The sequence below is a fragment of the Equus przewalskii genome, chromosome 24, assembly GCF_037783145.1.
Source record: "Equus przewalskii isolate Varuska chromosome 24, EquPr2, whole genome shotgun sequence".
Taxonomy (NCBI): domain Eukaryota; kingdom Metazoa; phylum Chordata; class Mammalia; order Perissodactyla; family Equidae; genus Equus; species Equus przewalskii.
The window spans coordinates 33,480,015-33,493,145 of NC_091854.1; the positions used below are offsets into that span (position 1 = coordinate 33,480,015).

Below are 13,131 nucleotides of genomic sequence, written 5' to 3' on the forward strand. Positions count from 1 at the left end.
ATCCTCTGACCTTCCGACGGCTGTTACAGCAATCGTTAGACTCTCTTCGAAATTGGTCATAGATCTTCATATTTTTAAGGCTCTGAAAAAGGGAAGTCCATTAGATACTCAACACTCACCAACATCTTAAACTTATTAAGATGAACTGAGTTGAAGTGGGAGCCGAAAGTAACGAGCCCAGGCAATTATAAAAGAAAGGTTCCCTAAACCAAACTGTGTGCACGTTAATGTCACCAACACTCCAAGGAAAAAAAGGAAAGGTTTATGACGTCAAATGGAAAGGAACCATTTGAAAAGCTAAGCATCGTTGCCTTTGAGAGCTACTACGGCCACATAAGAGAGGGCGGAAGTTTCCTCCCGTCACATCACAACATGCTCTCGGCCATCCCCAACTCTTCACCTGTGTCTCGGGAGGGGAGGCCACGGGGGCCCTCGGCTCGTCCACAGAGGCCTCGTCATCGAACAGCCGGCGACAGCACACCAAGACGAAGGGGGGTGGTGCCTCCTTCAGGAAGGAGACCGCCTCCCGGCGAGACTTCCCGTAGAGCCGCACTCCGTTGACCTGGGGGACAGGGCAGAGTGAGAGCCGCACCCCGTTGACCTGGGGGACAGGGCAGAGTGAGAACCGCACCCCGTTGACCTGGGGGACAGGGCAGAGTGAGAACCCCACACCGTTGACCTGGGGGACAGGGCAGAGTGAGAACCGCACACCGTTGACCTGGGGGACGGGGCAGAGTGAGAGCCGCACCCCGTTGACCTGGGGGACAGGGCAGAGTGAGAACCGCACACCGTTGACCTGGGGGACAGGGCAGAGTGAGAACCGCACACCGTTGACCTGGGGGACGGGGCAGAGTGAGAGCCGCACCCCGTTGACCTGGGGGACAGGGCAGAGTGAGAACCGCACCCCGTTGACCTGGGGGACAGGGCAGAGAGAGAACCGCACACCGTTGACCTGGAGGACAGGGCAGAGTGAGAACCGCACCCCGTTGACCTGGGGGACAAGGCAGAGTGAGAACCGCACCCCGTTGACCTGGGGGACAGGGCAGAGTGAGAACCACACACCGTTGACCTGGGGGACAGGGCAGAGTGAGAACCGCACACCGTTGACCTGGGGGACAGGGCAGAGTGAGAACCCCACACCGTTGACCTGGGGGGACAGGCCAGAGTGAGAACCGCACACCGTTGACCTGGGGGACAGGGCAGAGAGAGAACCGCACACCGTTGACCTGGGGGACAGGGCAGAGTGAGAACCGGGAGGCCCCAGTGAGAAAACAGTCTCTCGCTGTAGCAATCCACCAACACGAAAACAGGATGTCGATTTACTGTCCCTGGAAACACAGGGCCTATATGTAAATCATATTTAGTACTAACTAGACACTGGAGATCCTTAAAATTTATAAAATTAAGGCTACGCCTTCACTGAACTTGGGTGAATAAGTATAAAATGTGTGCAGAGTACAACTGGGTAAGCCCCCTGCCTGATTTTCCCACCTCTGTGGTCTCCCCTTCCCACCCTCCAATGTCGTATTCTTGCACCTGCCTCCACCCAGCTCCTTACACACACTCAGTCCCACTTACAGCCTTCCTGAGACTGTGTCCTGTTGCTTTTTCATAAGAGTATCACTATAGACATTAGCACTAATTTTTTTTTTAATTAAGATTATGATAGTTAACAACCTTGTGAAATTACAGTTGTACATCATTATTAGTCATGCTGTAGGTACACCACTTCACCCCTAGTGCCCTCCCCCCACCCCCCTTTCCCCTGGTAACCACCAATCTGTTCTCTTTGTCCATATGTTAACTACCACCTATGAGTGGAGTCATACAGAGTTCGTGTTTCTCTGTCTGGCTTATTTCATTCAACATAATACCCTCAAGGTCTATCCATGTTGTTGTGAATGGGACGACTTTGTCCTTTTTTATGGCTGAGTAGTATTCCATTGTATATATACACCATATCTTCTTTATCCAATCATCAGTTGCTGGGCACTTAGGTTGCTTCCATGACTTGGCTATTGTGAATAATGCTGCAATGAACATAGGGGTGCATGGGACTTTTGGAATTGCTGATTTCAGGTTCTTAGGATAGGACCTTAGCACTAATTTTAAGGCTGTTAAGAACCATCAACTTATAAGGTAGAGGTAACACTGTAACGATTGTAACAGTCGAGGCTAGGATACTCAGCGGTCACAATTTAGCAATAGTTCACAACTTTCTTTCACATGCCATAAACTCATAATACCATCCTAGAGAAACCACTTCTTTAGAAAAGAAACACACAGAACTCTGCATCAGTTCCACTCTTACAAGCTCTGCCAACACGGCCGTCAAGCACAGGCAGTGTGTTACTTTTCACATTATTTTACACATCGCATATGTTTAAAAGAACAAAAAGATAACTATTTCTTCTTAATGATTAATGCTTATCACCAGAAAACTTCCTAAATTTCCTATTATTCTTGGTGCACAATAACAATACTTCGCACCAAAAATGATTTAGGAAAAAAGTCTATCCTAATTTTTCATATATATGACTTTAGCTCCAGGAGCTCTCTCAGTTCTGACTAAAAGTCACTGAAAGCTGATCTGTCTGCTACTCCCAAAAAAGCTGAGGTATGAACAGAATCCAGGTCACAAAGAACCTTTCACATCTGACTCCTCCTACCTTCCTGGGGGGGTTCAGCAGCATTATTATTAGTTTTGAAGATACTTCTGCTCTGGCACTAATTTCTGACAGGTGCAGTGCTAATGTCCAGCTAACGGGCAGGGCCGACTTTCCTGGGAGGAAGCTGTCCACAAAACCTGTCATTGCTCAGGGAGCAGGAGCACGGGGTGTGGGGGGCGGGGAAGAGCCCGGTCAGCCGCTGTCGGAGCCCTGGGGCAGCCCTCCCTGGGAACCACCGTCAGGCCTGGAACACGGGCACTTAGCCATCGGGCCAGACACAAGCTCCCTGCATCTTAACTATTTACTAAGGAGTCACCACGTGGTAGAGACCCCCGCGCGCTTCAGGAGCCAGCCCGAGCGGAGCAGTCAACATCCTCTCCCCAGACTGTGACTGATGATGAGGGCCGAGGACAGCAAACTGCGGAGAGGTTTTCCTTGGAAACAAGTCAATCTTCACACAAAAAATGGGCAGGGAGGCACCGTCACTGGCCACACCACATCCACAGTGCCCGCTGGAGCCACCAGCAGGGAAAGCTCTAAAACCCACCCGGTGGGTGGTCAGCTACCCTAAAAACAAAGCTCGCGACCCAGTCCAGGAGGATCTGCCCGCACGAGCATCAGTGTGAGCTTCACACTGTCAAGAGATCAGAAAATCACATTTCAGGGTTTTATCTTGGAGTAGATTTAAGTATTTATTTAGCTCATTATTTATTCATTTGAATTGTCTCCAGTTATTATGGCCGTGCCTGGGAGTCCTCCTCACTGCTCTGCAAGGCTAAAGGGTTTGGCCACCTTCCCAGCGCCAGCCCCATCTGAGGGGATTTACGGCTGCTGTAAACAGCGGCCCTGGCTCAGACTCCGCGCAGTGTTCTAACCCCAAACCGATTTGTGTTTCTGGCTTCAAGCTCTAAGGAGCACATCACACACACACACATGCACACTTCAAGTTCAGGAGTTTAGTTGGCTAACTTTACGGAGATTTTTTATTTCTTCGTTCGGTTCCTCAGAAGGCGGCAAGTTTCATTTTGGAGTTCACAGTTCGTTTTGGAGCTCACAGCATTTCTCCAGGCCCTGACACCCTCTGCCGTGCCGCCAAGTCTCACTTATTCAGACTTTGTGGTTAGAAACCGTGTACAGGTGCTCATCCACAGAGGACACGAAGCTGTACGAGTACTGCTCCCTACCTTCCTTCCTTCCATCTGCACTCGTCCTGTCCTACAAGACTGCTGACGCCTTTTCAGTGACGGTACTGCCACCATCTCTCAGTGAGACAATGCCTCATGGTTTACAGGGACGACAGTCCATTAGATGCTCACGTACACAGGGTGAAGCAGGTATTTATTGAAGAAACTGACTCTCACAGTTAAGTGGCGCGTCCAGGGACCCCCAGGCTGTGACAAATTCAGAACCAGAAGCAGCTCTTCCTTCACTCCTGTGCCTCTCTCCCTATCCCACGTCTTTCACCAGAAATCTGTGCATACGAATTCACCAAGTCTACATGCTGCTTCTCACACCACACCTTAGTCTGTCCCATGGGATCCTGATCTCGGCTAAGGCCCAGAGGGCTCAGTTGCTGGCTGGGCTCACCCGCTCGGGCCCCTCACATCCGGCCAACATCTAACACCCACCATGTGCCAGTAGGGAATTAGAGTGAATGCCACTGAACCATACACTAAAAATGCTTAAGGTGCTAAATTATATGTTATGTATATTTTGCCACGAAAAAGGTGAAGTAAATCAGTTTTTACTCATATTTCCACATCTCCTAAACAAATCAATCTCATTTCTTAATACCTAACAACTACTTTCTTAGAAACGGTTTCCAAATTGCCTGCAACCTACAGATCACCATGTGTGAGACCCACAAAGCTCTGCCACATGCCCTACACGTCAGAGGAGAAGGACATGATCAAGCAAATAAAAACCACGAATGACGCAGTAAAATCTAGGGCTTGAACCTGCAACAGGCAGCCCAACATCATTCCTTGAACACCTCTACAAACAAGCAACTTACTACGGCTTAAAACAGGACTCCGACAGCCTGCTCTCCCAGGCTTCGGACAGAATCTGACCCCTAGTTAGAGCACTCTTCCTTCTGACCTCGAGATCCAACCCAGAATTCCCAACACGCTCCCCTAAGTGGCCACAGTGTTAAAAACATGCAGCTGCACCCAATAAAAAACCTATCTGCTATCCTTGTCACCCCACCGTGAGCAAAGAAACTTTAGAAGAAACCTCTATAATCAAGGCCCGGGGATTCCAATCTTGGCTACAAGGCTGATTCCATCAAACCCAACCTGGGGCTTCTTGTGGATCCTAACTCTTGGCAGAATCCTGGTCTACACAGCCTTCTCTAAGTCTGACCATTCCCCATGTCATTTGTTTAGGAGCTGAGGAGGTACTGTGATATATTTGAAAAAACAGTGAAATGGGAATCAGAAAACACGAATGAAAGCCATTATTCCACCAGGGTGTAAAGTTGGGGAAGTCAGTGCTTTATTTTCTCAACTGTAAAATTAAGGGTTCCAATGTTGTTTGGCTTGTTTGTTGTGTCAACTGCCAAACTTTCCAGCCTACAAATGTCTCAGGAAAGTCACATAAAAGCACAAGTGCTCCAGAACTGCTCTGACTGAGGAGAGGCTGGAGCCGGAGTGAGCCCAGGGAGGCTGCCACGTTGGGGAGGGAGCCCCAGGGAGACCACTGAAAACCAGTCAATAGTGCATAAGCCTGAGGTCGTCCAGATCCAATGCTTTTCAGAAATAATCAACAAAACCTGCAAATGAAACTGACTACATGTTGCAAACAAGGGTCAAAGATTATATTCTTAAAAGTAATGTTGCTTACAAAAATACTAATTACACTATCAGACTGAAACAGGACATCAGCTTTTTTCTTAGTCAATCATTTAAATCAGCACTCAAAAGCACATCTCAGGAGTCCCAAAAGATGGGGAAAATGAACTGAAAGCATAGTACCTACTTTCTTTGTCATTACATAGGCTGTTAGTATTTTTCTTTGCCTTTATTTTATTTATCTTTTTGCAGCTTCATTGAGATATAATTCACATATTGTGTAAGTTTAAGGTGTACAAGGTGATGATATGATTTTACATATGTATTGTGAAATGATTACTACCATAAGGTTAGTTAATACATCCATCATCTTAGTTACCATATGTGTGTGGGGGGCAGTGAGAACATTTAAGATCTACTCTCTTAGCAACTTTCAAGTATACGATGCGGTATTGTTAACTATAGTCAAGTATTTTTCAATCTAAATAGCTCACGTTACACCGGCATTGGTGATAACATAACTCAGTGGATTTCTGGTGAGAATACATTTTCCTACAACCTAGAAACCCCTACCCTGTGACTTTCTTCCTCATAAATTTTACCTCAAGAAGCTCATCCTCTGGCTGTAGGAGGTTCAGCGTATCAACAGGACCACCGGGAGCAATCGAGGAGATGTAATGGTGTCCTTCAAAGGAATCCACTTCCATGCCAAGCCTCAGGGTATGGATGGGCAGCAGCTGCAGCAATAATATCAAACATGACAGGGACACACCCAGCTGTTAATCTTCCATCGACAATTATTTTGACATGAAAGCCCCACCTCTCGAGTCAGATCACCAAAATCCCCAGAGGACAAAAATGGGAAAACCAGCCTCAGGTAGAACACGAAGTCACTTGTCTTCCTGTTCTCACTCTTTTCCTTTCAGAAACCCTGGGAATGGAGCGTCAGATGCACAGTCCTGACTTAATTCAACTCACAGGTGCTCCGCACTTGCTACAGTTGCCAGTATGTATTCTGTTTCCCTTTTCTGCAGGCTTCCCATCCCCTGCAACATTCTAGCTTTGCTTTACTACCTAACTTGCTTCCACTCACACTTCAATACCAAGGCAGGGTCACTTCCAGGAAGCCCTTCCTGATAGGTGAGTTGATGGGCCTTGTCTGGGGTCCAAGAGAACCCCGTGCACACCTCTATCACAGCTCACACATACTGTGCTTAAAATTCTGACTTTCTTCATTGCTCCCCTGGTTGAGCGCAGTCTGTGTCTTTTCTCTCCATAACCTAAGGCGCTACAACAGTGCCAGGCACTAAACATGGGCTCACTAAATGTTATCTGAACTAACCCATGAAAGATGGTACCTCGCTCAAGGTGTCCTTTTCCACCTCACCAACCTAAGCGAGAACAGTTTCCAATCTGGAGGGAGGCATGGGTGTGGAATAAGGCAGGCGATCACTGCTCTACTCTAGGACTGCTGCTGCTGGTTAAAAGGATTCACATGGGCTCAGATTTGAGTCAAGGGTTAAGACTCTCCAGCCAACGTCAACGTGAAGAGATGAGTGTCTTCGTGTTGTTGGCTTTAAGGGTCAAAGGCATTCGCCAAACTCCGTTCCCATGACCTCTCGGGTAGAGCTCATGGTTCCTTGTTGTGGCCGTATAAACTCAAAGATGGTGAGTGGTGCTAAAATAGTCTGTTTATCTAACTGCACACTTGGCAAGAAGAAAACCCTACACAAGGTAGCAACGCACCCACAAGTCTCCTTCCCTGCTTCCTATTCTCGGTGACCCCTTCTCTCTGAGCCATGACCTCCCGAGTCACCTGCTCTGAGTCCCCAGAGCCCCACAGGGCTGCCCCAGACACCACCTCGAGCTCACTTCCAACCCACCACAGACACACAGACAAATGCGAAGTGGCGAGCAGTCCAGCCGACCAAGACCTCAACGACCGAGAACAGGCCTGAAGGACTCAGGCCCTGCGTGATTTCCTGAGGACGAGGCTCTGGGCCGCCAGGCTCTTCAGGATCTGCCACCGTCCTAGCACTCTGAGGGGAGGCGAAGACTGTTTCACTCTCGTTCCCTCCCCGTGATTTCTTTCTTCCCATCTAATCGTCATACCAAATCCTGTACCTGGAGCTGGAAGGAGACATCGGGTACCCTCTCCGGTAGGAAAAGGGGACCAGAGACTCTCAGAGAGTGTCTCTGCCATCAGTTTACCCGCCCACCTCACCAACACCCCTCCTCCTCTGCTCGTGAGCCAAACATCAGGCAGAGAGGTCCATGGGTCCACCACCGTCATCTCCAGCGGTGTACTGGAGCCTGCTCAGAGAGCAGACTGTTCAACTTTCAAGAATTCTGCAAGCCAGTTCTTAAATATAGCCATTATTAAAAATTAAATTACACAGTTACAATTAAATAGTATTAAAAATAAATGCAATAAGTACTCAAAATCCATCACTTCCTAATTATTTTTACACATTTTATATATGTCCTTGAAGTGACTTCTACCTGTCATATGTGTATGGTAGAAATACTCTCTAAGAACTTCGAGGACCCTGAAGGGGTGGGCGGCTGAAAGAGACGGACGAGACAGTGATCTGTTTAGCTGTTCAGTGAGCAGGCTGGTAATTAACTGCCCTGCTCCCGCGGAGAAGCCCGCAGAAATGAAGTGTTTGTGAATCGCTTCCCAGCTCAGTGTCCAGGGACGTCACTCCGGGAGCTTGAAGTCTGCCCTGATGGGACTGCTCGCACCACAGAGCTCGGCAAACACTAGAGACCGGGGCTGCCCTTTTTCTTCAGAGTTAGACACTGACCTGCACAGCCCTGACCCACACCTTGTTTGGGCATCTCATCTAGCACCGGTTTATAGGGTATGAACTACGTGCACGGATTCGAGTCATGAGCTGCAATTATAGGGTACGTCAAAGACATGGGTTCTCACAGTCTCCCCATGGAACTGCGTCGAGAGTGGCTGACAGACAGGAAGCAAGCAACAGAGCCAGCAAACAAGTAAATGAACCGTCCACCAACAGACGGTCGTGAGGAGCCAACAGCGACGACTCCGACGAGTGCCGTGACAGGACTGAGCCGGGGCGCGGCATCAGACACAGCGGGAGGTCACTGGGAGAGCTGGCTGGAGGAGGCTTCACAGAGAGGGGATGCTCACGGTGAGACTGAGGGAGAAGAATGCGTCGGCCCTAGGAAGAGGTTGCTGGGAGACGTTCGTGGAAAGTGAGGGAAAGGCACAACTGCTACATTTGTGCTCTGAGCAACTGGGTAGATGGTGGTGGCAACTTCTGCATAGAAATAAGTGTCCAAATTAAGATGAAGACATTGCTGTGTGCAGAGATCTCCACGACTTAGACAGCGGCATACCCTGTAACAAGTGAAAGGATCAAGGAGAGAACTGATCCCAATCTGCCTCCCAGCCCCCCCTGGAGAACCCTGCAGGGTGGACCCCTCTCCCGACAACCAGAGAGTAGCTGAAGTCAGGAGAGGCTGGAGCACAGAGGGTGGCAGGGCCACCTGGGGACTCCCCCTGCCAGACCCAGGGCTGTGCCCTTCCAGGCTTCCCCCAGAATCTGCAAACACCACATGCTCCCTGGAGACTCAAACCATGAAAAGGACACCGGTGCTCCATCTGCAATCACACTGGACAAATAAACCAGAGACAATGTTTACGAAACCCATCTGCCTGAAACAGGCTCATCTAACATCAGCTCTGGACCTGAATCAGAACGCGGCCGGGTCTCTGAGACACCCCGCTGCACGGCCGCAGGCTTCCTGCGGGAGCAGGGCCGTTGGATTGCCTGTCCCAGCTGCTTTAGCAGCTAACAAATCAGCCGCCTCCCCTGTCTCCTTCAGCTGCCCACCCTGCAGGATGCTGAGTTCTTAGGGGGCAGAGGGCTAAAGTGACAGGAGCGGGTGCGACAGGTGACTGACACCTTCACACACTGCACGTTACGCTTCTTGATGCTCAGTCCACGCGCTTTGCAAGGGGTCCTATTTAAGTTGACAAAGTTAATGAGCAGCAGGATTTTCATGATGCTGACATGACAAGCAAAAGATAGAAGAAAATGAATCCAAGGACGGTGCGGCCACCATGAGATTTACTGTCAGTGTTAAAATGATGGAGATCAAATGAGACCAAGAACCCAGACGCCCTCGACCCATGAGTGGGGAGACTGGTCACAAAACAGATCACAGCTCATTCATTTCCCTAAAAGCTCTACTTTTAGGACCCAAAAACAAGATATCAAAATGCTCAAGAGGGAATATAAATGATGTTGCTTCAGGAGGAAAAAAACTTCTGGAAAAGAATAGATATGTCAGCGGGATGGGGAGGATGCTTCCAAAACAGATGAACTCAAAATAGAACAGAAAGAACCCCACGATACACACACACACACACACACACACACACACACACACACACAAGTCTGAAGATATCAAATAGCCATTTATGTTCAAAGATTGAGGGGAGAATTACTAAATTTACCGCAAATAACAAACTTTCCGAGAGCAAGGCTCCAGCTTCTAAACTAATGGTGAAAGGCAGCACAACGGCCTCCAAAATCGGGTGCGTTCACTCAGATTGTGAAGACAATCGACCAGACCGTCACAGCTTGATTTATGTTGGTTTTTCTCACCCATCTATGATTTTAATTCTGAACGTTCAGACACCGCACGCTACGTGCTCTTCTGTATGGAAGTATCCTGAAGGTTCTCTTCAGTTACCCAACACCAAGGCCAAGCGTCAGCTGCCCTTCATCGTTTTAGATACCACTCATGTCACCTGTCTGGCCCAGGTGAGATCCAAGCTTTCGACACCTGGCCTAACACTTCGCGGGGCCCACCCTTTCTCTGCTTTTGCTCATGGTATTTCCCCCCCGGAAAACCCACTGCTCTCATTGCTGCAAACCCATTCTTCAGAGTGACTCAAATGCCATCCTCCCAACGAGCCTCCTTCAACTGTCCTGAAGAAGAAACACCTCCTCCCATGAATACAGAGAATGCATTGTAGCAAGACCTGGACGAGAATTCTCCACGGACAGAGGCAAGACAGGGACCACAATTTCCTTTAGGGACCTCACCCAAGCCTACAGGATCAGAATATTGGTGAGGAGGAGCAGAAAAGGGCCAGCATATTTTGAAAAAGTTTCTCTGATGTTTCTATGGGCCACCTGCCCTAGTAAGAAACCACTGCTAACCGTAGTTACCCGGTTCTGTGTTTTGCACCTCAAAAAGAGAGCAGCAAAGTGTGCAATACACACTTGAGAACTGGTGACAGTGGCAGGTGCCTCTGGGAGAGCAGGGCACGGGATGGGGGGAAAGCTTATTTTTTGCAGGACATACTTCCATAGCTTAATTTTATGTCTTTCCACATACTATCCATTCAAAAGAAAAAAGAAAAGAGCCAAGAATGGCACAGACTCAGAAACCAGACACCCCGACTCGTTTCCTAATTTTGCCACTTACGAGCTGCATGTGATCTTGGGCAGACTCTGTTTCCATCTACTAAAAATGGGAAGGAGGAAACAGCTGCTGGTCAACAGGGCGAGTGTGAGAAACAGAGGAGAGGACAGTTTAAAGCAGAGCTGGCCTGGTAACCCAGTGACCCGGCTCCTGCAGGGCCTGGCACATCCCTCACCTTAGAAATTATATGTGCTCATCAGAGTGAGGGGGAAACTCCCGTTTTCATGCCCTCTGGTTCAGAGAATATCACCGGAAGGAAATAAAGTGAAATCTGTCCGTTGGTCTGGTCAAATCCAGACCACGGGACCTGGTGTTCTGGTTCCCAGGCTGGGGACACTATTATGCTCTCTCCACACACGTTGATGGCCGCAGAAACACCACTGGATGGAGCTTAACGCTCCTGCTCACGGTCCTGCGATCATCTCGAGAGGGAGCGCCTGCCAAGAGGACGGTCCCCAAAGGCGCATCTCTCTATGCTCCTGTGTCACGACCACCGGCCTCCTGGGAGCAGTGCGGCCACGCTCAAGCCTGTCTCCCCTCCCTGTCTCCTCACAACTCCACCCACCTCAAGGGAAAGCCTTACCTAGCGCACGGGCCCGAACACCCACAGAGGATTCCTGAAGCACAGTCCCTCGAAGAATGGTGGGTGTGGGCAGTGATCGAGTGGCATCTACAGGCTAACACCAGCCTCAGCCACGAAGTACCAGTTTCCTCATCGGAAAGCTGACGCGACAGAGGAGACCCCATCAGCCTCGACCTCAGATCACGACACCAGCCTGTCCAAAACCTTCCACTGTGTTCCCGGCTCGTGGCCGAGGACCCCGAGGCCTGCAGCTCCAGCTCTTCCTCACCAGCCCCATTTAACAGCATCCCACTCTGCAAAGAGCCTGACCAACACACAGAAACAGCTCCCACTCCTCCCGCACGCAGCCCTTCCCCGCACGGCTGCGTACCCGCTGCTCCTGTCTCCCAGCTCAGCCGTTTCTGTCCGCCAAGCCTGAGCTCAAGGCCTCTGCTGGCGGCTCCCTCTACAGCGGCCCAGGGAGCTCTCATCACACTCTTTGCTCCTCTGCACCACCTCGTGGAATCTACAACCATCTTACCGAGTTATTTTCACTGGCTTGTGATCACGCTCCCACCCAGCCCAGAATCTAAGCTCGAGGAGGGCGCGGGCCTTTCTGCGTTGCTCCCGGCGGCTGGCGGCCCTGTGTCTGGCAGGGAGCAGGAGCTCAGGAAACGCTTGAGGAGTGAGTGAACACGCTCTACGCTGCCACCCGCCACTGCTATGTGGCAGTGTCATCTGAGCGAGTCAGTCAAGCTGTGCAAACCTTAGACCCACATCTGTGAAATGGGTTTTGAGAGGCTGAAGTCTCCTTTACACATTGTAGGGAGAAATGAGAGGCTACTGAGTTAAGAAGTAAACTCCCAATTATAAGGCGATTTAGAAGTTTACAGCTCATCAAAATAAAGAAACAATCTGTGGACATTCATAACTAAGAAATCAACGTAGAACAAAGTAAATGTGCTTGACAATGTTCTGTGGAAAAGGCACACCTCCCTCCTCTCTCTCATGTCCGTGACACAGGAGGATGGTACCAGTGCGACAGGCATGTGGTCATGGAAGCCAACAACTGAACATGGAGAGACGACAGTGCAGTCACGGGAAACTCCTCCTTCCAGCACAAAAACTTTTTGCCACAACAAAATTTCAATTAAACAATGAAATGTTTCAAAATAGCTTATTTAAGAAAAGGAGGCTTTAAAAGGTTAGAGACTAAAGGCACTAGAAGCATACAACTGGAAGCTAAAACCACCACGCGCAAACAAGTCTTACGTGTTGGTGCTGAGCCACATTAATTAGGGCCTAGATTAAGCAGACGTAATCATGTACAACATATGTATTATTGTTCATCTATGTAGAAGAATCAGGCTGCTTATTTCACCTCCTAAAGTGCTTCCTCACATGCCTCCTTCTTCATGAGGCCTTCCCTGGTCAACCCACCTAAAAGCGCAAACACTCTCTCTCCTCACTTCCTTATCCACCTTCCCTGCCTAACGTTCCGCATGGCACACGTCACCCATTCTATGTTACTCACTTACTTATTTCCATCTCCCCCCACTAAAGCATAAGTTCTACAGGGCAGGGATTCTTTTCCCATTTGTTCTCTTCTGAAACCCCAGCACCAGCAGAGGACGTGCAT

The 13,131-nt window shown here is 49.4% G+C and overlaps 1 protein-coding gene across 11 annotated transcripts in view; it reads right to left on the minus strand.

Moving 5' to 3' along the window:
* Positions 1-13,131, minus strand: part of PATJ (PATJ crumbs cell polarity complex component) — a 303,918-nt gene that overhangs the window by 240,910 nt on the left and 49,877 nt on the right. For 7 of the 11 annotated variants that reach the window (XR_011532436.1, XR_011532435.1, XR_011532437.1 and 4 more), the window contains exons 15-17: positions 6,064-6,198; positions 401-562; positions 11-82 (exon numbers count right to left, since the gene is read on the minus strand). Coding sequence is in view for 8 of the 11 variants with exons in the window: in XM_070592213.1 (XP_070448314.1) it covers positions 11-82; positions 401-562; positions 6,064-6,198 (369 nt within the window). In the remaining 3 variants the exon portion in view is untranslated. The remainder of the gene's footprint in view (positions 1-10; positions 83-400; positions 563-6,063; positions 6,199-13,131) is intronic. The other 4 variants (XM_070592216.1, XM_070592217.1, XM_070592211.1 and 1 more) reach the window with 1 other exon arrangement.